Source organism: Schistocerca cancellata, chromosome 9 (assembly GCF_023864275.1).
Source record: "Schistocerca cancellata isolate TAMUIC-IGC-003103 chromosome 9, iqSchCanc2.1, whole genome shotgun sequence".
NCBI lineage: Eukaryota > Metazoa > Arthropoda > Insecta > Orthoptera > Acrididae > Schistocerca > Schistocerca cancellata.
The window spans coordinates 336,785,403-336,810,753 of record NC_064634.1 but is presented as its reverse complement, the minus strand read 5'-3'; the positions used below and the strand labels follow the sequence as shown (position 1 = coordinate 336,810,753).

The 25,351-nt window shown below is 39.9% G+C and overlaps 1 protein-coding gene across 3 annotated transcripts in view; it reads right to left on the bottom strand.

The window, feature by feature from the left end:
* Positions 1 to 25,351, bottom strand: part of LOC126101604 (connector enhancer of kinase suppressor of ras 2) — a 157,608-nt gene that overhangs the window by 64,627 nt on the left and 67,630 nt on the right. For 2 of the 3 annotated variants that reach the window (XM_049912283.1, XM_049912281.1), the window contains 5 exons: positions 21,001 to 21,281; positions 19,959 to 20,213; positions 13,203 to 13,307; positions 5,450 to 5,630; positions 4,294 to 4,514 (listed from right to left, as the gene is read on the bottom strand). In XM_049912283.1, the coding sequence (XP_049768240.1) occupies positions 4,294 to 4,514; positions 5,450 to 5,630; positions 13,203 to 13,307; positions 19,959 to 20,213; positions 21,001 to 21,281 (1,043 nt within the window). The remainder of the gene's footprint in view (positions 1 to 4,293; positions 4,515 to 5,449; positions 5,631 to 13,202; positions 13,308 to 19,958; positions 20,214 to 21,000; positions 21,282 to 25,351) is intronic. The other variant, XM_049912282.1, reaches the window with a different exon arrangement.

Genomic DNA, 25,351 nt, shown 5'->3' with positions numbered 1-25,351 from the left:
CAAGCAACGAATAGGTGCTGATCCTAGAAGAAGGGGACAGTATCGTGACAAAAGACACAAATTTTATAGGAATTATTCTGGAAAGTGTAAATTCTATGAACAACTAGCATTATTATGTTTCGTGGAAGTAAATGAGTGTCAAAAGAACACTTTAGCTTCACCCAGAGTTCTTCCAAGCTACACACAATGAAAATAGTACATACCAGGAAAAAGATAGTATTAAAGATAAGAACAGAGAAAAAGATTACTCATGTGTCCTAAACACCTGAAATTTACAATTGGGGTGGGGGTGGGGGAAATAAATAAAAATAAATAAACAAATAAATAAATAAAAGATAAAAGAGTCTTCACAATTACTGAATATTAACAAAGCTGACAACAACAACAAATAAATGCTCATGTCGTAATAAGAAAGTAAAAGAAGAAAAGCGCAGAGAAAAAAATAAGCAAAAGATTGTGCAAGAAAGGACAGAAATTGTTACTCGAAGGAAAGATATGTATATAAATGTATGTAAGAAGTGTATACTGTTAAGATATGAAATGTTATTACGATTGATATTGTGTGAATAATGATTATGTATAAAATATTTTATGTTCGGTCTTGGGGGGGGGGGGGACATGTAATGATTTGAGAATTTCTGTGTAAATTCTAGAACCACTCAGCCTTCTACCATCTCAAACACACGATATTCTAGATATGAATGTGGGATGGTAAAATCCTACCTACTGTGCATCACACGGTTGTGTGCAGGTTTAAAATTCGTCGCGGGAAGAAAGTATGAGGTACCCTCCACCACGCATCGTATGGTGAATTGCGGAGTATGTAGATGTAGATGTAGATGTAGAAAGTAGATGTGTTAGTAAGTGTGTATAGAAGAACCATGGAATCTATATGCAGCTTTGTCAGGGTGTATATGCGGACAAGGAAAAAAAATTACCGGATTTTCTGATTAAAAATACACTTTCTCCCGAGTGAAAACATACTTTTTCCCTGTTAACTGACAGTGTATTTTCTCTCAGAACTGTTTAACTTATCAGTCCTTTGAATGGTTATGGCTTTATAAACGGCGTAGAATTTCCTGGCGGTTTAGAAAACGAAACACAAGGGAAAAAAGCATGTTTTGGAAAGATCTTTAATGTACTGCACCATGTACGCTGCATATTTTTGTACTACGGAAGTATAAATCCGAATTCCACCACACACCGCATGTTACTTTCTGAAGCAATGAAATCGAGATTGTGACGCGCTTTGTAACCCAGGCATAGCTCATAGATCTCACCAGCCGATGACAGCGGGTATTCAGAACTTAGGACACGTGACGTAGTCAGCCAATAGCAACATCACTGTTAAGTAGCGCGAACACACAAACAGAAAAAGCTAATAGTGTTGCTACACGAAAAGTAAAGCTTTCACATATAATATTGATCTGTAAGATTAATATGCTGCTAGAGAAGCTAAGATTTCACATATAATGTTGGTCCTGTATGCGTGTATTACAGTTTAAGATATATCACACAAATGTGTCAGTAAAATTTTTAATAATGACATAAATGTCTGATCATCTGGGCTCGAAATTAATCTAAATGGCTCGGCATCAAAGAGTTGATTTTTAAATGAGAGTCAAATTCATCGTACACTCTCGCACATAGCTCAAATTGAGTAAAAGGAAATTTACTTTTATAGTAACGCTTTTCAAACCACCATTTGGAATATTTTCCCGTGACCTGTTAGAAATAGGTTTGTTTTTGCAGTTGCCAGAGAGTGCCAGATGACAGGCATCACAGCACTTGCACAGCTACAATGTCGGCAGAGGACACTCCAAGTGCATTGCAATTTCGTGACCCATACTAAAATGTGCACATTTAAAGCGTAAATTTAAAGTGCACATTCATATGTCCAGATTCCCAGTGAAGCAGGCAATGACCTGATATTAAGCTTTTCAATGTAGTTTTCGGGATGTAAATTTTCTTGGAGTGCCAGTACTATGTTATCTCATGTTTGGTTCTTTATTATGGCATAATGCCACATGTGCTAGTTGTTGAAAACGTGCACTTGAAATGCAACAAATAGTGTGTGGAATTAAACACTTTGTTTCAAGTATATTGTATGCCTCAGCAGAAAAGATTAATAAAGGAAAATTTCTTTAGCAAACCGACAAAAAGAACTTCATTTTTCTGCAAGGCAATTAACGATTGACTGTCAAAGATGGAAATAAAATAAAATCTGCAACTAACAACACATTTTAGCCCTCCATAATTGTGTGAATGTATTTTAATTCACTTGACAGCCCCCAGCCACAGAAATCTGTTTTATTTTCATTTGACATGATGAGAGCAGTACACGAAGAGGAAACAGCAAAAACGCTAAATGTAAGCAAGGGTCTCGTGGAGACGACGCACTTCCCCACTGTAACTCAGACTGCTCTGCGCATCAGCCCCGGATCTACAATATTTCCGAATCGGGGCAATAGACCGCCACTCCCTCGAGTGTTTGAGATGTTGTTGTTGTTGTTGTTGTTGTTGTGGTCTTCAGTCCAGAGACTGGTTTGATGCAGCTCTCCATGCTAAGGACGTCAAAAATTAAAAAAGAAAAAGAAAAAAAGAATTTTCAAAAATATGTTCATTTTGTAGCGCACATCTTTCTGAAGAGTCTGATGCATTTAACATGTGTGTTCAAGGAAATGTAAGGCATGTTATTTGGTCGTAAGTGTGCCAAAGTGCAGTGCCACACCTCTTCACACAGCATTCTCCTATCGCATGTCACTGTATTTCACTCTGTGGAATTGAAACGTGTATACTTTGTAAAGGATGCCATCAAACCATATTCAGGACAGTGGAAATTAAAATGTCCTGGGGTGCCTCTCATGCTTACAATTGGGTAGACGTATCAAATATATCACTTCCTGAGGTCTATGGTCCCTTGGAGACATAATTAACAATGTTTGGACTTTCTCCTGTACTTGTATGTATTAGGAAACTTTCATTCTTACCAAATTTCATGATTTGAGGTTATCAGGAAGTACACTATAGATTTTGATGATTAAGTTTTCAAGTATCAAAATAAGTGACATAAATGCAACTGACAGTTAATAAACACAGCATGTTAATATAACTCCAAAACTCAAATAAATGAAAAATTACCATAACAGATGTGAAATTACACAAAATATGCACTTAAAACTTGAAATTAAAATATTCTGGAAAGTCTTGGAATTCCCAGGACCGATACCTTGCCAGAACCAATATTGATAACAGACAAGTATCATCGAGATTCTCAATTGCTGGGATATATGAACTACCTATATACATAATTATGTAACAATACAAAATTAAGTTTGTATGGCACTCTTGGTGTGCAAGTCTCACTTGCATTTATCCGGATTTTTTCTGGATTAATGGTACTCTGACAGAGTTTTAAGCCTTTGTCTGTCCATTGATTTGGTTGTGTACTTCCTACATAAATCACTCTGCACTTGCTTTTGGTACTTTGCTTGTGAGTAATGTAACTATGCCACTTACACATACTTCAGAGTCAGTAAATCCAACTTACGATCACATAAATTAAATTCTTTTACATAAAAATGAGTCACAGAGAGGGAAAAATTATTTTTAACAATGACTACAGATTTTTGCATTTCCTCTGTACATAACCAAATCATAATAAAAAGTTATAATTACTTACCTCATTGGATACCTGTACAACAAACACAATTACTCATAACTTCAGTCATAACATGAGATACACTGAAACTAGCTGCATGTACAAGAAAATAAATTAAAACTGTTGTACAATTACATGACCAGTAGTTATTGTTGTCATACAATCAAAAATGGTTCAAATGGCTCTGAGCACTATGGGACTTAACATCTATGGTCATCAGTCCCCTAGAACTTAGAACTACTTAAACCTAACTAACCTAAGGACATCACACAACACCCAGTCATCACGAGGCAGAGCAAATCCCTGACCCTGCCAGGAATCGAACCCGGGCGCGGGAAGCTAGAACGCGACCGCACAACCACGAGCTGCGGACGTCATACAATCACAACTGACAATGTGATGAAGTTCATTTGTTCACTGGCTGTCTGGCTGACTTAACGGTAGTGTGTGTCAATCTCAAATTTCGCCAATTCCTGAATGTTCACAGGGATGACAATTTTGGCCCCTTTGTGACAAGAACTGATGCCACAAATCTGCATCAAACCTTATAGGTTACAATAATTTGTATTTTTCAACTCACATTCATAACAGCCTAATCTAAAATGTTTGCACTTAAAGCAAATGCAACTAACCTGCTTGACTAGTGACAGGTCGCCGCTGTGGTGCTGCAGGAACAACACGTCGGTAACTTCTGAATCGTGCTGTTGGAACAGGCTGTGGTGGTGCTCCAAGAAAGCGAAGATATTTCCGATCAAGGCTGGACGATGGATTTGGTGATGATTCATTTGCAGCAGTACTGGCAATCTTATTGCTGGATGCTTTTTTCAGTGAACCAAATTTTCTTGACTCGGCACTGAGAAAGTGAATGTAAGTTAAAACAAAGTTCTACTGACCAAGAAATACAATTAAAACATGAAAAATTATAATTAATTTCACAAAGAGGAAAAATCATCTGACAAATATAAAAAACTGAGACAGAATTCCTCGTCAGTATTTCCTTTGAGGAAACAAAACTTTTAGTGCACTGATACGCACACTTCAAGATACATCAAACTATCCTAGTTTTCAGAAATAAAAAGTTTCTTCCTTGTGGAGGAAGGAGGGACAGCATGGGAAAGTTAAACAAACATCCCAGAATGAGAGGAGCTCATCTGTTGTTATAATTCTACAAGCTGGGACAGTTTCATGTACTTTTATATGCGTATATCAGAAGTACTAAAAATTTTGTTTCCTGAAGGTAATTATTGACCACCAATCCTTCCTCAATTTTAAACAGCTGAGCCAAATGAAACACATCTGGAAACAAATGGGTACCAAATCTGTGCCTACAAACCACTGGCCTATAATTTAAAGGTATTGTGTGATGTGCGCACAGACGTCTGGTATGATGTACCTCCAGAAGAGTGTGAGTGAGTGAGTGAGTGTGTGTGTGTGTGTGTGTGTGTGTGTGTGTGTGTGCACAATTTACTAAATTTGTTACACATGGTTACGATGTGACCAGAAAGATTATTGTGATACATCTGTCCCAGGAACTTCGACTTCTCTATTTTCAAAATAACTTGATGCTATCAACACCTCTCAGATCTATGGCTCTCAGATCTATGGCTCTGCCAGCAACAGCAGAGAAGTTTGTCTTCAAAAATAATCAATCCTACTAAACTGTCAGTACGATTTTTGCACCCACAACATTTAAGATTTAATTTTTGAGTGTGATAGGTGATAACAATCAAAACAATGGGGAAGTCACCATCTTTGACCGGTTATTGTACCAGGTGATAAATACCATACCTAATTTTTCCTGAGTCTTCTCCAGTTGAGGAAGTTGTAATGGCATTCTGCGGTGATCCAGGCTGACTGGATCCTCCAAGCCATGCAGCAAATCTTCGAGATTTGGGACTGGAGTGATTGCTGTCCTGGTCCATTGGTAGCGGTGTCAGTGGATCTTCTTCTTCTGTCTCACTAAAGACAACTGCAAAAGAAATATGTTAAGATCTTTGTTTCATAAACACAGTTACTTGTTTTCATCGGATCATGGTAATGCCTAACACTCAATGACATGTGGACTTAACAGTTTTTATTGACCTTCAGATGTAACAGCGCATGTAGGAAAACGAATTTTGATCATGAACTGGATATACATGGTGAACCAGAAACTCTGCTGAAAAACTTTCAGCAATTTTTCAGGGATACCTTCTGAGTATTTTGGTGTAAGGGATCATGGTCTCCAGTGGGTCATTACACAGTCATTGCATTTCATCTGGTTTTTCGTTGCAGTTAGCATTGCATCTGTACTGCACTGAAAATAGTGCACAACAGCGCAAATTTCAATGCTATGCCATTATATGGTGGCTTGCAGATCATGTATGTAGTTGTAGATGTCTTCTTTAGAAAACAAAAACTGTTCCTTTCACTCATGGTAACTCATGTTGTCAACACGAATGTTGACTTTACTCTTCACCCTCAGACTAACACTCAATACTGCTTGGCTCTTTCTCAGGCTTGCTTTCTCGGCAGTGTTAGTTATACATTACACCTGAAAGTTTGTCAGCGGAGTTCCGGTTCAGCCTAAATAATTTTCACTGGAAGACTCTATTCCGTTGCATCAAACTTTTATGAAAGATGAAAAAAGAGGCAAAGATGGTAGCAAGAAAAGGATAAAAAATATATGTTGAGGACTACCTACAACACAATTTCTGGTTTCATGCAACATGTCAAATAGTGGAGAGGTAGGGGTGGGGTGGTGGTGAAGGTGGAGACCACGGTTGGGGGGGAGGAGGGGGGTGAAACTATTATGACTAGACCACGGATTTTTAGGTCGTAAAAAAGTGTGTTTTAGGCAACTAAAATAGGCTCCTTCAGTAGTTCATTTAGGCTATATAAAGCCTAAAATAGGCTCTAATAAAAATGATGCAGAGAAAATAAAAATAAATTAAAATACACAGTGTTGACAGTATGAACATCTTATTAGTCATTAAAACAAGGAGAATGAATATTTACACAGCTACAGAGCACAGCAATCTACAACATTAATTTTGAACATAGCTCCAAATATTTTTGAGCTCCTGCAAGATAAAGATCTCCGTAAAAAAGATGTGGCAATGGTTTAATTAATGCATTCGTAGTTTCACATATTCTGACCATAGTTGGCTTCACAATAAATATCCAAAATCTTTTCTAGGTTTTCTAGTGAAAAACTGTGGCGCTTGTCAGTCAGAAACAATTTATACGCTGAAAAAGAACGTTCTAAAAAATGGTTCAAATGGCTCTGAGCACTATGGGACTTAACATCTGAGGTCATCAGTCCCCTAGAACTTAGAACTACTTAAACCTAACTAACCTAAGGACATCACACACATCCATGCCCGAGGCAGGATTCGAACCTGCGACCGTAGCAGCAGCGCGGTTCCGGACTGCAGCGCCTAGAACCGCGTGGAAGAACGTTCTACATCAACAGTTGTGACAGGGGCGTACTTCATTTTCGGCACATGTTGTACAGGAATGCTGCAGTCAGGAGTGCTGGATTTTCCACTAAGTATGTTGGCAGCTGCACACTACTCCTTCAGGCCAGTGTTCTGCAAAACCGTTTGCGTTTTTGCCCGTACTTTTACCCCTACTTCACCTGGAGCTTCATTAATTTTCATTTTGATTTCTTCAAGCAAAGAAATATTGTCGTAGATAGGTCTCCCTGAGCCTTCTAATTGTGAAATTATTCTTGCCATAAATGTGTAGTGGGCCCTAATGTAAGATAAGTCCCGTTTTAAAGAAGAATCTTCGAGTAACTCCATTGCTGCAGTTACGGATGCAGCATCCTTCGGTATACTTTCAACCACCTTCTGGACAGCTGAGAGATGCGTAGTACAGTATTCTGCTGCTATCACCCACGTGCCCCAACGGGTGACAACAGGCTCTGGCGGCAATGGGACATCTGGAAGCTCTTCTTCGAATACCTGTATTCTTGATGGTGCCTTAACAAAAATTTTCTTCACCACAGATATTGCTTTATTTACTTTAGGAAATTGTAGCCTTACTTGCTCTGCTATGCGGTTGATCCCATGCACTACACAAGTTACGTGCAGCATCAATGGGCAGAATACTTTTAATAGTTGAAACACTGCTATCATATATGCAGCAGCATCAGTGATGGCCAGAAACACCTTATTCTCATCCACTCCGTTTGGGTATAGCACCTTAAGCCCATTGTTCACAAACTGTGCTATTGTTTGTTGGTTAGGTTTTGCAAGCTGTTTTGAGTAAATCAAATGAGCCCTGGGTGGAGCATCTGGATCTAGCTTGCCAATAATCAGGTTTGCAATGTTACGGCCAAGACTGTCAGTAGTTTTGGAGCTTAGGAAAAGAAATAGGTTTTAACCTAAAGATCCGTGATCTATTTTTTACATATGAATAATAAAACACCTATAAAGAATATCTGGTATTAACAGGGATAGCGATATAAAAAAATAAAAAAAGACCGAAGTGTTAGGCAAATACGAAGCATGAGCGGATATCAACTAGCAACCTCGCTGCACTCTGGGCAGAAAATATTTTTTTCCATCTGTCGTATAGTGTGGAAAAACTTGGAGCCACTGTCTTATATGATGAAATAGGCACTTTTTAGCATATTAAAGCCGAAATAGGCAAAAATAGGCACTAACGTCAAAATAGGCTTTTTTAGGTCCTATAGAATTAACGCTATTAAGTGTAAATAGTCATGAAACGCATAAGTACAAATTTTTATGCAAATAGGAACTCAGGAACAAAATAGGTTTTTACCTAAAATCTGCAGTCTAATTATGACACTGATTCACAACTAGTGTGCTTCATGTTGCAACAGATGGGAAGGTAAAACTGCTTATTGTTGGATTGAAATAACCATTTAAAAACAAAATGTGAAGTCAGTTCGGTAATACAGTTATTAGTTGCAAATAATCTCAAAACAGCTAAATTTTGTCATGAATGTTGTGCTCTATTGAATGAAAGGAGCAAAAGTGCTGTGCCTACATTGTTTCACTGTTTTAAGAATGGAATGAAGAATATTCATGATGGCAACAGAAGTGAGTAGGTATTTGCAGCCAGCAATTAAGTGGCAGGGAAAACTGGTGAAACAATTCATGAAAACTATAATTTAACTATGTCTCAACTCTCCACAAGTGTGTCAGAGCATGACTAAATGAATAAACTGCCAGAAGTTCTGTGCTCAACGAGTTCCAAAGCTCCTTCCTGAGAACAACAAAACCCAATGGATGACTGTTTATCTGATCGTTAAGTCCATTGTTTAACATTTTAAGAATGCCTACTGAAAATTGTGACTAGCAATGGCACATGGATTTCCTATGCTAACAAACAGATCAAAACAGCAGTCTGTGATTTGGGGCTGGTACTGTGATGTCAATCAAAGAAATCAACACCTGCCAAAAACAGTCAGTCACAAAGGTTATAGACTAACTTATTTTGGGTGGGGATGTTAAAAAATTTTGTTTTTGGATATTATAAAAGATGAAATGATAAATTCTTATTTGTTTTGTAAAACATTACAAAACCTGAGAAGGTTTGGCCAAATGAAGAATTATGTTTATATGCAATGCAATACTTGTGCACACACTTTTCCAGGAAATGCAATACCCCATTGCATCTGTTCAAACAGGGTATTTTTAAAATTCACCCTGCAGAGCATACTTAGCGCCACGTGATTTATACTACTTTCACCGAGTGGAGGGTGCAGTGGTTAGACACTGGACTCGCAGACTCGCATTTGGGAGGACGATGGTTCAATCCCGCGTCCGGCCATCCTGATTTAGGTTTTCCGTGATGTCCCTAAATCTCTCCAGGCAAATGCCGGGATGGTTCCTCTGAAAGGGCACAGCCGACTTCCTTCCCAATCCTTCCCTAATCCGATGAGACCGATGACCACGCTGTCTGGTCTCCTTCCCCAAACCAACCAACCATCTACTACTTTCCTCACATGAAAAGTGGCTTATCTTCAAACATTTTATCTTTGATGAGGACCTTCTAGACACTTATGAGCTTTCTGCATCTTCAAGTGGCAGAATTTTATACACAGGGAATTTGCCCACTGGTTGAATTGCAAAACCATCTTTTTCTAATAATTTTCTGTACTCCAATATTATTTTAATAACCTAATGGAGGATATGTATATTTTTTAAGTGAATTCATTATTGATTTAAAAAAGTTACTCTTGTTGAAGCAACCAATGAAAAAAATTTCTGGTATGTCGGAAGAAAAATAGTTTTGTAATCTCCTTATAAATATGGCAAAGATTATCAAAATCATACATATGAAGATAGTATCTGTTCTTTCGGACGTGTCCAAATGAACAGAAGGAAACATTCCACGAAGGAAAAATATATTTAAAAACAAAGATGATGTGACTTACCAAATGAAAGTGCTGGCAGGTCGACAGACACACAAACAAACACAAACATACACACAAAATTCAAGCTTTCGCAACCAACGGCCGCCTCGTCAGGAAAGAGGGAAGGAGAAGGAAAGACAAAAGGATATGGGTTTTAAGGGAGAGGGTAAGGAGTCATTCCAATCCCGGGAGCGGAAAGACTTACCTTAGGGGGAAAAAAGGACAGGTATACACTCGCACACACACACATATCCATCCACACATACACAGACACAAGCAGACATATATATATATAATAGAGGGAAACATTCCACGTGGGAAAAATATATTTAAAAAGAAAGATGATGAGACTTACCAAACAAAAGCGCTGGCAGGTCGATAGACACACAAACAAACACACAAAATTCTAGCTTTCGCAACCAACGGTTGCCTCGTCAGGAATGAGGGAAGGAGAAGGAAAGACAAAAGGATATGGGTTTTAAGGGAGAGGGTAAGGAGTCATTCCAATCCCGGGAGCGGAAAGACTTACCTTAGGGGGAAAAAAGGACAGGTATACACTCGCACACACACAGATATCCATCCACACATACACAGACACAGGACAGGTATACACTCGCACACACACAGATATCCATCCACACATACACAGACACAAGCAGACTGCTTGTGTCTGTGTATGTGTGGATGGATATCTGTGTGTGTGCGAGTGTATACCTGTCCTTTTTTCCGGATTGGAATGACTCCTTACCCTCTCCCTTAAAACCCATATCCTTTTGTCTTTCCTTCTCCTTCCCTCTTTCCTGACGAGGCAACCGTTGGTTGCGAAAGCTAGAATTTTGTGTGTATGTTTGTGTGTCTATCGACCTGCCAGCGGTTTTGTTTGGATATATATATATACCTAAAAACAAAGATGATGTGACTTACCAAATGAAAGTGCTGGCAGGTCGACAGACACACAAACGTACACAAACATACACACAAAATTCAAGCTTTCGCAACAAACTGTTGCCTCATCAGGAAAGAGGGAAGGAGAGGGAAAGACGAAAGGATGTGGGTTTTAAGGGAGAGGGTAAGGAGTCATTCCAGTCCCGGGAGCGGAAAGACTTACCTTATGGGGAAAAAAGGACGGGTATACACTCGCACACACACACATATCCATCCACACATATACAGACACAAGCAGACATATTTAAAGACCAATTACATATTTAAATATGTCTGCTTGTGTCTGTATATGTGTGGATGGATATGTGTGTGTGTGCGCGAGTGTATACCCGTCCTTTTTTCCCCATAAGGTAAGTCTTTCCGCTCCCAGGACTGGAATGACTCCTTACCCTCTCCCTTAAAACCCACATCCTTTCGTCTTTCCCTCTCCTTCCCTCTTTCCTGAGGAGGCAACAGTTTGTTGCGAAAGCTTGAATTTTGTGTGTATGTTTGTGTTCGTTTGTGTGTCTGTCGACCTGCCAGCACTTTCATTTGCTAAGTCACATCATCTTTGTTTTTATATATATATATATATATATATATATATATATATATATATATATATATATATATGGCTCACCGGCCATTTGACCATCTTCTTCTGTGTGGATGCACAAACTGGGGAATCGGCAGTAAAGCCATGACTAATGAGTGTGACGGGCAGGGGCACTATGAATACAGTGTGGAAGAATAAGTTGCGAATGTGGGTCTCACAGGAGGTGTGACATAGATAAGTCCCTGCAGTTGCACTATCCTCTGTATCCTCAGTGGCTCAGATGGATAGAGGGTCTGCCATGTAAGCAGGAGATCCCAGGCTCGAGTCCCAGTCGGGACACACATTTTCAACTGTCCCCGTTGACTTATATCAATGCCTGTATGCAGCTAAGGGTATTCATTTCATTGTAACTTATCAAAATTGTTGGAGGAAATATACATTACATAACATTTTAAATGTAAAAAGGAAATAAGTTCACCCACAATTTTCACTGACGGAACAGAACTCAGAACTCAAAAACATTTGTGTCTACAACTATTAACTGGCAGACCACACTTACATACTTTAAAGAACTGGTGCCACTCATGTCTGTGGTTTCTGTGCATCTATTAACCAATGTAATTTTGAAATAAATATTGAACAGTGCCACATGTTTTTCTGAAGTGCCATCTAACCCTTTGACTTCATGTACACAAAAGTAAGTTCCTTGTTTTGTGAACTGACTGTAACGAAACAATGTCCACTACCTCAACACAAGAGAAAAGAGCGTTGTTGGCAGGGCGGCCCCACCTGGGGTCAATTGGCCACCTGGTGCAAGTCTTTCTATCTGACACCTGTTTGGGGAATTGCATGTCTCTGTGATCAAGATGAGATAAATGATGAGGACAACCTGAAAGCCAGCCCGAGTGAAGAAAATCTCCAACTCTGGAACTTGCAATCTAGAGGCTAACCACCAGACCAGTAGCTGCGAACAAGTCTGACACAAAAGAAATGAGACTTATGGAGTAAATTTGTGTTCTTATCAAATTACTAGCAAGGATTTTCATGTCAGAGACATTTGTATGTTGCTTGTTTTCATCCATTCCTTCCACTGCTCAAAATATTTCTCCATATTGTTTTCCTGAGGTTACATAGGGGGCTCAAGAACACAACTGTAGTAAACTGCTTATCCATTGCTACAGAGTTGGTAAATTTTAATGAAACATGTCACAGAGACAGGACACAGTTAAAGGCAGAAAAGGTTGCACACTAATATGTTATGACAAGTAGTTCCTTGATGTTGTAAGCAGTCTTGTTTCTTTTGTTTTGAGGCAGGACAAGTTAAACTGTAGCTCTAATGAATACACAAGATAAAATTCTAGCAAAGCCTGTGCCTTAGTTGTTGTATGTGCAGGCTAAAATATTCCAGAACTTAATTGAAAGTACATCATAAGTTTCACAGGGTAAGTACAGATAAAGTAATACTGTTACACATACATAAAACGAATCTGAGAGCCTACAGTGGACACTGAAATTGCTTTAGTATTCAGAAATTATAATAAGGCTGTGGACACATCTATGACAAAACTAAAATCGTCTCATACGTTCAATGGCCAGTAAAAGAAGGAAAGTGGTGGAGGAAGGAAATTACACCGCTTATCATGAGAATGAACTGTATATAATCTTAAAATTTGTACTTTATAGAAACAAACCTTCCGGTTCCTGCGATGAATCACTGACAACTGTGGCAGCACTTATGCAGTCCAACCAGCCTGTTAACTCATCTTCTGACTCCACTGCAAAGTAAAACACAGTACCTGGAAACAGGAAACGCACACCTCAGACACAGACAAAGGCATCAGATGATATTGAAAATTTCTGTATTAAGTATCTGGAAAGAACTAGTAAAAAAAAATCTCAACTGGAGTTTCATTATCAATAGTGCTTTCACTGCAGTTCTCACAGTCCCTGAAGTACATAGTCCGTCCCACAGAGAAGGTGACTGATTTTATATTCACAGAACCACTACTTCCTCCTGTGATGTGATGCAGAGTGTTTCAACTACCTGCCGCCTTAGTATATTTTGAACCTCAGTTGTGAAAAGAGCAATGGAGTAATATGCAAACATTAAGGTTTGTTTCAAATTCAAAGTGGGCAAGAGTGCCACAGAAACTTTTGAAATAGTACAATGTGTTTATGGTAGTTAAGCAATGAGTCATAAAAAACATTTTTAAGTGTTATGCAAGACTTTCTGATGGCCAAGAGAGCATTGAATGTGAGCAACGTCCAAGAACATCAGCTATTGTTTGAGTCAGAGAAAATGTTGAAAAAGTGGTTGAAATTCTTTGAAATGATTGTTGAGCTTCTACCAGGTTAATTCAGAAGCTCACTGGAATTCCTAAATCAACCGTCCATCACATTCTGACTGAAAATATGGGCAAAAAGAACATCTGATGTCGCTTTGTACCCCACTCGCTCATAGACGATCAAAAACACTGCAGAGAAATGAAACAATTTGCTGATGGGGATCCAGACTTCTTGTCGTGAATCATAACAGGTGATGCAACATGGTGTCTTTAGTATGAGGCACTTACAATGCGCTAGAGCTTGGAATGGAAAGGACCAGAATCTCCGAAACCAAAAAAAGTCTGAATGCAGAAAAGCCACGCACGACACTGCTCACAGTCTTCTTTGATTCCAAAGGAATTGTTCCTAAAGAATTCGCTTCAGAAGATCAAATGGTGTACACACATTATTACTTGGGAATTCTAACTCGTTTACAAGTGAGGACTGTTTGGGCGAGGCCTGAATACTGCAACCAAAGAACATGGTGTTTGTTGCATGATAATACTCCAGCACACTGAAGTATGATCATACATCATTTCTTGGCCTCCAAAAAGGTATCACTACACTTTACCACCCTCCATATTCGTCAGATTTGGCTCTGTGCGACTTCTGGCTGTTTCTCAAACTGAAAATGGGGGGGGGGGGGGGGGGGGGGAGGTGAAAGGATGGCTTTTCGACATGATTTCCGATATCTAGGTGGCTATGACAATAGTCCTGAAGGCAATTCCAACTGTTGACTATCAGAATTGTTTTGAACATTTTTTCCAACACTTACAGTTGTGTATTGACTCACAAGGAGACTATTTTGAATAAAAAATGCATGTACACTATGAACAACCAATGTCTTATTTTATTTCACATCAGTTACCTTTTCTGTGGGATGGGCTGTGAAAATGATCATGGTGGTGATGGAACAAGAAAATATGGGAAAATATTGGCAGGCATTACAAAATTACTGAACAACTATTATTGTAGTAATTAAAAAAGCCTTCTACAGAATTAAAATAATTTGATTCCCATTTGTATGTGTGACAACCTGTTGGTGTCAGTCTCTTACTTGAAGAACAATTTGTTGATCGCTTTAACTGTAACAATATCTGTGGTAAAACAGAAAGGTATATTGTTTAATTTTGAAGGTAATATTATAATCATTCAACCTTAGAGTAAAAAAACAGTGATCTACTTGAAGTGCACTCATAGATCTAAAAAAACTGAATTATCAGATGCAGCTGATATGCAAACTCTAAACCTTGGCTTTAAACACTGTATGGTGTGATTCTGCGAACAAAGGCTTTAATAATCTCTTATGAAGTTCTTATCGTCAAGATGCTTAAACCACACAAAAGATGTAGTTAAATTATAAATTGCCCTTTGTGTAATGGTATGAGTACTGCTATACTCTACAATCAATTATAGTAGTGTTGTTTCCCCCCTCACCCTCACCCAACAATTTACATGCAAAATAGCTATTATGTCATCACAAGAACACACATGGGGGAAAAAAGAAAAAAGGACATAAAAACTACAACAGATCTGATGAAAATACCTATTAACAGAAATTCAAACATGAGAAGCCAAACTATCAATGTTTGAAACTTATATCCTGCAGATGGCATCTTCTTCGCATGCTGTACCATAAATTCATCAAATTAGCCACCATGGCTCCCCATAGACACAGCAAAATCTCAAAGATGATATTCTTACCAAACAATTCATGCACAAATGTCATTTATTGCCAAACAAACACACAAAATTCAAGCTTTCGCAACCAACGGTTGCCTCATCAGGAAAGAGGGAAGGAGAGGGAAAGACGAAAGGATTTGGGTTTTAAGGGAGAGGGTAAGGAGTCATTCCAATCCCGGGAGCGGAAAGACTTACCTTAGGGGGGAAAAAAGCTTTTGCCTTTATAAATGTCTGCTTGTGTCTGTGTGTGTGTGTGTGTGTGTGTGTGCGCGCGCGCGAGTGTATACCTGTCCTTTTTTCCCCCTAAGGCAAGTCTTTCCGCTCCCGGGATTGGAATGACTCCTTACCCTCTCCCTTAAAACCCAAATCCTTTCGTCTTTCCCTCTCCTTCCCTCTTTCCTGATGAGGCAACAGTTTGCTGCGAAAGCTTGAATTTTGTGTGTATGTTTGTGTTCGTTTGTGTGTCTGTCGACCTGCCAGCACTTTCATTTGGTAAGTCACATCATCTTTGTTTATATATATATATATATATGAATATAATAGAGGGAAACATTCCACGTGGGAAAAATATATTTAAAAAGAAAGATGATGAGACTTACCCAACAAAAGCGCTGGCAGGTCGATAGACACACAAATAAACACAAACATACACACAAAACTCTAGCTTTCGCAACCAACGGTTGCCTCGTCAGGAAAGAGGGAAGGAGAAGGAAAGACAAAAGGATATGGGTTTTAAGGGAGAGGGTAAGGAGTCATTCCAATCCCGGGAGCGGAAAGACTTACCTTAGGGGGAAAAAAGGACAGGTATACACTCGCACACACACACATATCCATCCATACACACAAGACACAAGCAGACATGTCTGCTTGTGTCTTGTGTGTATGGATGGATATGTGTGTGTGTGCGAGTGTATACCTGTCCTTTTTTCCCCCTAAGGTAAGTCTTTCCGCTCCCGGGATTGGAATGACTCCTTACCCTCTCCCTTAAAACCCATATCCTTTTGTCTTTCCTTCTCCTTCCCTCTTTCCTGACGAGGCAACCGTTGGTTGCGAAAGCTAGAGTTTTGTGTGTATGTTTGTGTTTATTTGTGTGTCTATCGACCTGCCAGCGCTTTTGTTGGGTAAGTCTCATCATCTTTCTTTTTAAATATATATATATATATATATATATATATATATATATATATATATATATATATATATAATAGAAGGAAACATTCCACAAAGGAAATTTCCATTCCCTCCGCAAACATGCCTTCACCATAGCCAGATTATGCTCCCATATTTTATTTACTCATGCTTGTCTGACATTTGGCATTACCCCCAAAGGCCTCAGACTTAAAGTTCCCATCTCTGGCTGTAATCCTTCTTTCCATCAGTCCCCATAACAGTTCCAAACTGCACAAGCCATAGCCCACACCCGCCTAATCCTTCACCTATACATCGACTCAGCCAATGAACACACCCGTCAACTCCTATCCCTAATCAAAGTCCTCAGTCTTTCCTCTCCCACATCCACACCAGCTGTTCATAGCATCCTCCTACAGGCCAGCCGCAAATTAGAACAGCATGCCACCCTCCACCTCAAAAAACTATCCAATCTCCTGGTTTCCCACCTCCGGAAAGGCAACTCACTCACCCTCCACAACCTTTCCAACAAACCTCAACCTCCCACTTCCAGCACCACTCCCCCCAACACCTCAAAATTCTAGCCAACACAATGTGGAACCACAACACTCCAATTCAGTAGTTTACCTTTCCTCCAAACCTCTCTCCCAATCCGAAACCTCTGTCCTATCCAAAGGCCTCACCTTAAGCCCCACTCCCAGATTCAACCAAACTGCCCTTGTCAAAGATATACTGTCCTACACTTGTAGTCTCTGCTGGAAATATCCCTTTGCCACGAATAAAAATAATCCTGATCCCACTCCTAATGATCCAACTCCCCAAGGCACTATCCAAATTGAACCCTGCCTGGAACAGTTCCGTCCTCCATCACAGCAGGACCCACCTCCTCTTCCTCAAAATCACCCTCTCCAAAACTTCCAGGAATTTCTCACTTCCAGCCTTGCCTCTCAATCTTTCTTGAAAAACCATAATCCTACTCCCAACATCACCACAGCCGAAGCCCAGGCTATTCGTGATCTGAAAGCTGACCAATCCATCATCATCCTTCCGGCTGACAAGGGTTCCACGACCGTGGTACTTGATCGTCGGGAGTATGTGACTGAGGGACTGCATCAGCTTTCAGACAACACTACATACAAAGTTTGCCAAGGTAATCCCATTCCTGATGTCCAGGCGGAGCTTCAAGGAATCCTCAGAACCTTAGGCCCCCTACAAAACCTTTCACCTGACTCCATCAACCTCCTGACCCCACCGACACCCCGCACTCCAACCTTCTACCTAAAATTCACAAACCCAAACATCCTGGCCGCCCCATTGTAGCTGGTTACCAAGCCCCCACAGAACGTATCTCTGCCTACGTAGATCAACACCTTCAACCCATTACATGCAGTCTCCCATCCTTCATCAAAGACACCAACCACTTTCTCGAACGCCTGGAATCCTTACCCAGTCTGTTATCCCCGGAAACCATCCTTGTAACCATTGATGCCACTTCCCTATACACAAATATCCCGCACGTCCAGGGCCTCGCTGCAATGGAGCACTTCCTTTCACGCCGATCACCTGCCACCCTACCTAAAACCTCTTTCCTCATCACCTTAGCCAGCTTCATCCTGACTCACAACTTCTTCACTTTTGAAGGCCAGACATACCAACAATTAAAGGGAACAGCCATGGGTACCAGGATGGCCCCCTCGTATGCCAACCTATTTATGGGTCGCTTAGAGGAAGCCTTCTTGGTTACCCAAGCCTGCCAACCAAAGTTTGGTACAGATTTATTGATGACATCTTCATGATATGGACTCATAGTGAAGAAGAACTACAGAATTTCCTCTCCAACCTCAATTCCTTTGGTTTCATCAGATTCACCTGGTCCTACTCCAAATTCCATGCCACTTTCCTTGACGTTGACCTCCATCTGTCCAATGGCTAGCTTCACACATCTGTCCACATCAAACCCACCAACAAGCAACAGTACCTCCATTATGACAGCTGCCACCCATTCAACATCAAACGGTCCCTTCCCTACAGCCTAGGCCTTCGTGGAAAACGAATATGCTCCAGTCCTGAATCCCTGAACCATTACGCCAACAACCTGAAAAAAGCTTTCGCATCCCACAACTACCATCCCGACCTGATACAGAAGCAAATAACCAGAGCCACTTCCTCATCCCCTCAAACCCCGAACCTCCCACAGAAGAACCCCAAAACTGCCCCACTTGTGACAGGATACTTCCCGGGACTGGATCAGACTCTGAATGTGGCTCTCCAGCAGGGATACGACTTCCTCAAATCCTGCCCCGAAATGAGATCCATCCTTCATGAAATCCTCCCCACTCCACCAAGAGTGTCTTTCTGCCGTCCACCTAGCCTTCGTAACCTCTTGGTTCATCCCTATGAAATCCCCAAACCACCTTCCCTACCCTCTGGCTCCTACCCTTGTAACCGCCCCCGGTGTAAAACCTGTCCCATGCACCCTCCCACCACCACCTACTCCAGTCCTGTAACCCGGAAGGTGTACATGATCAAAGGCAGAGCCACGTGTGAAAGCACCCACGTGATTTACCAACTGACCTGCCTACACTGTGACGCTTTCTATGTGGGAATGACCAGCAACAAACTGTCCATTCGATGAATGGACACAGGCAGACAGTGTTTGTTGGTAATGAGGATCACCCTGTGGCTAAACATGCCTTGGTGCACGGCCAGCACATCTTGGCACAGTGTTACACCGTCCGGGTTATCTGGATACTTCCCACTAACACCAACCTATCCGAACTCCGGAGATGGGAACGTGTCCTTCAATATTTCCTCTCTTCCCGTTATCCACCAGGGCTCAATCTCCACTAATTTCAAGTTGCCGCCACTCAAACCTCACCTGTCTTTCAACAACATCTTTGCCTCTGCACTTCCGCCTTGACTGACATCTCTGCCCAAACTCTTTGCCTTTAAATATGTCTGCTTGTGTCTGTATATGTGTGGATGGATATGTGTGTGTGTGCGCGTGTTTACCCGTCCTTTTTTCCCCCTAAGGTAAGTCTTTCCGCTCCCGGGATTGGAATGACTCCTTACCCTCTCCCTTAAAACCCAAATCCTTTCGTCTTTCCCTCTCCTTCCCTCTTTCCTGACAAAGCAGCCGTTGGTTGCGAAAGCTAGAATTTTGTGTGTTTGTTTGTGTGTCTATCGACCTGCCAGCGCTTTCTTATTATATATATATTATATAAAAAACTTAAAAAGTGGTTTGTGTAGTATAAAAGCCACTATTCATTGTTTGTATGTGACACCTGAGTAACAGTCAGAGCAATGCTTGCCTGTATGGTATATCTTGAAAGCAAAGCTCTTCGATTTAACCTCTGTAGCAGGTGCTGCAGTAAATCCTGGTAATGACACCATGATATCCGCATGTGCTGCTTCACGTGTACGGAAGCCGTAAAAGACCGGTGCTCGGAGCACACACCAAGCCCGCACCCATGCAGCACCAGCACCTCCTTGCCGGCATCGACGCACCAGCCATCCTGATTTTTCAGCACCCACAGTAGCCTCAGCTGCTGGTATGTTGCGACGTCCTAGTAACAATTTTAGTGAATGAAGAATATCTTAAGAGTCAATATGAGACTTCATTTCCATTTGTTGATAGAAATGAGCCCTACTGGGAAACAAGTGACATTCTCCTAACCATTACTATTAACAAAATTTCTGGCCACTTAAATTCAACAAGTAAACTCAAAATTTATGTATCACAGATCAATAATTTTCTCCTCCTCAAATATAATAAACTAGACCTGAAGTCTACTACTGAGTTATTCAACATAATTTATTATTCTAAATAATTTAGGAATAAAGGTAAGAGTTTACCGAATAACATAGGCAGACGGACGGAAGGACGGACGGATGCACACACACACACACACACACACACACACACACACACACACACACACATTCAGATGAATGCGCAGCTTACTGTTGCAGCACCTTTAATACAGACACTAATGAAAAAAGGAACCCACTCACGCACTCCAAAAGTAGCATTACGCTAGCAAGTAAGACAGCAAAAACGTTAAAATGACTAATTATTGTAAAATTTAGCATGCTCACTTCAGAATCCAACATGACAAACTGGCTACATTTATTTTTGACTAGGCCCTCTATAATTTTTGCCCCAGGTGGCAAATATATTTTTCCAAACAAACAACATGCAGAGATGTGGAAAACTGAATAGCTGCTGAGCAAAGGTAACAAATGGAGTTGTATATACACGACAGCTAAATTAATATAAACATCAAAAAGTTTTAACTTCTTACAAGTCAACTATGAAATTGGACAATATCAAGTTAAAAATGGTTTACTCACTTGACAACAACAAATTCCTCTTTTTCTGTGTTCTCGGGCTAAGCAGGGGCAGAGGTATACGGGGCTTTGTTGGAGGTGCTGGTTCAGATGGTGTATTTGAAGGGTGAGTATTTTGCAGTGGAAGTGTCTGTGTTCTTTCGGTATTACTGCTTGAAGGTACAGACTGAGCACCTGGAGGAAAAGGAATGATGTCTCTTGCATTAGCTGTGGTATGCTCCACAGTGACAGCGGCAGAAGATGAAGGTTCGGTGCTGTTTCCTACTTCTGACATTTCCGATCTGCTAGAGGAGGGAGAAACAATTTTGTTAATCAACTGATCCAGAAAAATATACCAAAATGTAAGGATAAAATACTTATTTTACAAAGATGTTTATTATAACCTTGCTTTTGGAAGACAGTAACCCAAAATACCAAATACAAAGTGCACATGCAGGCAAGTAACAAAAACAAACAGTCTACACAAAGTTAACTATCGTAAGTCCTGACACTCCTAAAAGAAAGTGGTATAAATTTAGAAAATTTGACAAATATTATATTGTATGTGAAACCAGCAAGCATAATTAGGCAAGAGGCCTTCCTCTAATATCAGATACATGTGACATTCCAAATAAGGAACAGAAACAATAATTAACATACACTGCAGAAAATGTATGGGAGTTCTGAAATGCTATAGTTAAAAATTTTATACTTAAGAGGTGAAGTTCCTCAGCCATTGTAAATAAAATAATTGAGGCAATAAGTACAGCAACTGGTCACTTTTACATGAAGCTGATTTCTGCTAATACCACACCACTTTCATGTGACAAAGCTTACCAGAAGGTGCACATTTTCATTAAGCAATGAAATTTATGTACTGGAGGGTGCTAGCACTGAACTTGAGGCTATAACAAAATATTTCAGTGCAGCACAGCACAAAATGGATAAATACACAATGAAAATAATTCTGAAAGTAGTGTACACAAATTACTTTCAAGTGGATTCATGTCAGTTTATAGATTGTGTACCACAGTAGATAGTTCGATTGAAGAGGAATGGGAATCTCTAAAATGGACAATCACAGAAGTTGGACAGAAAAACACAGGTACAAGGGAGGTAACAGCAAAGAAACCTCAGGTAAAAGAGGATATATTTCAGATGATCAATGAAAGAAGAAATTACAAAAATGTTCATGGTAATTCAGTCACTTGGGAATGGGACGTGCAGGATGCCAAGGCAAAATGGCTGCATAAAAAAATGTAAAGAAATAAAAGAAGAAATGGTCATTGGAAGGACTGATTTGGCACATAGAAAACTCAAAACAGCCATCTCTAAAATTAAAAGCAAAGGCACCAACAATAAAGTGCAATGAGAATTCCATTGTTAAGTGCAGAAGTGAGAGTAGGTATGGGGAAAGGTCTCTACAAGGAGTAGGACTTGTCTGATGACATGACTGAGGATGAAATGAGAGTCAACATGGAACACACGGAGGATCCAATCTAATAAGGCAGAAGGGATAGATAATAATTTTGGAAATCACTGGAGGAAGTAGCAACCAAATGTCTACTGAAGTCAGTGCGATGAATCTGTAAGTATGGAAACGTACCACCAGACTTTAGGAAAAATACCAAGCACACAACCCCAAATCTTGCAAGAGCAGCTATCACACAATCAGCTTAACTATCATGCACCGAAGTAAAATAACATACAAAAAAATTGAAAAGAAAATCATTAGTCTATTCAATGACAATCAGTTTGGTTATCAGAAAGATAAGGGCACCAAAGAGGCATTCTAACACTGTGATTAATAATGAAAGTAAGACTTTAAAAAAATCAAGACACATTCATAGGATTTATGGATCTGGAAAATCCACAATATGTTTGAGAACCAAGAGGGAACAATAAGAATGTAACAAGAATGAAGGAATCAGATTAAAAAGGGTGCAAGACAGGGAAGTAGTCTTTAACCACTAGTGTCCCAGCTATACATTGAAGAAGCAGTGATGGAAATAAAAGAAAGGTCCAAATGTGGGCCTAAAATTCAGGATGAGAAGATATCTATGATAAGATTTGCTGATGACATGGTTTTTATCAGTAAAGTTACAAAGAATTACATGACATATTGAATGGCAAGAACAGTTTACTGAATTCACATTATTATTTGAGAGTACACTGAAGAAAGATAAAGAGTTGTGAGGAGCAGCAGAAATGAGGTTAGTGATGAACTTAACATCAAAACTGAGGACCAACAAGTAGACAAAGTTAAGGAATTCTGCTACCTTAGAAGTATAACAAAACTTGCTGAACGAAGCAAGGACATAAAAAGCATGTTAGTGCAGGTAAATTTTTTGGCCCACATTTGGACCTTTCTTTTATTTCCATCACAGGTTGAGGGAATTCTGCCAGCATCAAATATCAGCCTTAAACTGAGGAAGAAATATCTGAGAATGCATGTGTGTGGCACAGCATTGTATCGCAGTTAACCATGGACTGTGGGAAAACTGGAAAGAAAGGGAACTGAAATGTTTGACTTGCAGTGCTCTAGAAGGATGCTGAAAATAGGTAAACTGATAAAAAAAATGACTGCCACATCCCCCCCCCCCCCTTCCATGCTTCAGTTTAGGCACCCACTGCCCGAGAAAATGCAAGAGATTGTGCTATTTGCAAAGATTCTGTAAAGGTGAGGGTTTCACAGAGGGAAGCCTTCTGGTGCACTTCTTTGTCCAGAGCTAAACAGATTATTGCATCACACACCATGGAGTCTGCATAAGAGTCATTACGGGCATCAGTAACGAACTGACACTTATGGCAAAGGCTGTGAAGTTTGGCTGCCCAAGCCCTATATGACTGGTTTGGTTTCATGCGGCATCGGTAGAATTCAACTCGTGCTGCTATGACTAGCGTTCATTTATGATGGTAGCTGGACAATAAACTGCACATCTGATCAAAGGTAAGAACTACCGGTTCTTGTAATGGGCAAGATGACACAGTAATTGATACACTTTAGGTGGAATAAACGAGAGGAATAGGGCTATGCACAAATTCAGGTCTGTGACACAAAGCTGAAAAATGCTGTCTTGAGTCATTTTTCATAAGCTTCCTAATTCTCAGCTGAATCATCATACAGAGGAAAAGTGGGTGGATAGGCTGGTGGAATGTTACCCTGTCTGTCAATGGATGCTGACAAAGTGGTCACTTGCAAAGTGAGCTGTTCATTCAGAGATTGTAGCATGGCGTCCAAAAGGACTAAACCTGATGTAACCACACTGAAAGACTGCACATGTGGAAACCCTTCCAAACTCGTCGGCAATACATGAAACTGATCCAAGTAACACAAATATGCCTTTATTCACAAATCGCTGAATAAAAACGTAAACTACAAACTAAAAGAACATAGTGAGTACAAGTAAGTGCTGCTCCACACATGTATATGTGCGAGCCACCAAAAGACAGCGTGGGAAAGACCACGCCATGTGCATGCTTCCTACAGGCAGCTTCTAATGGTCAGCCCACACTGATACAGTTGGTGGCTGATTTAAGTACACTCATGCGGCGACACTGCACTCTGAGCACTCACATCCACATACACTAGTAGCACGATACACAAGGAAATTCTCCGCAGGACTGGTGAAAAAAGAAAAATTTGGAAAACACAGACAGAAAAAGGGACGGGATGATAGGCTGTGCGTTAAGACTTGGGCAACAACTTCCATGGTAGGGCAGAGTATGCACTTTGAGGATAGTGAACCTAGGAACACATGGTGTTTGGGTGTTTCAATCTAGTGACCAATTTTACAATCTCAAGAACCAATGCACACAGAGATGGCCATGTGTGTTTTACAGCATTTTCTATTGTTTTTATGGTTGTGGGACATTAAATTGTGTTTTGCACAGCAATTGCAAATATTTTACGTTCTACATTTTTAAGTGCTATATAATACATTACAGCTATAAGTAAGATAATCGTTAATTCTTCAGCTACAGTATTTTATGGTGAGTAAAATTCTGTATATTTTTAAAACTAGTTAAACAAGCTGAGGACATTAAGCCACAAACTGTTGGTTTGGTACAATCTTTCATCTTGAAACAGAAGGAGGTTTTCTAATATGGAAAATGTGATATCTGTAAATGAACTGATGTCCTTTAATGTCTTAACAATATTATCAGTATTGAAAATTGAAATTTATGTTAGTTTACAAGAGTTCCTATTTCAAAACATATGCAATTTATAACTGGTTTTTGAGAAACTTCTACTTAATTCAATTTCACATATAGATTATTGGTATGCAGCAGAGTACCTAATAAGGTAGAAGATAGACTGTTAAACTCTCTTTCAAGGTACATGACCATCTTGTAATGTGGAACATTTTTTCAC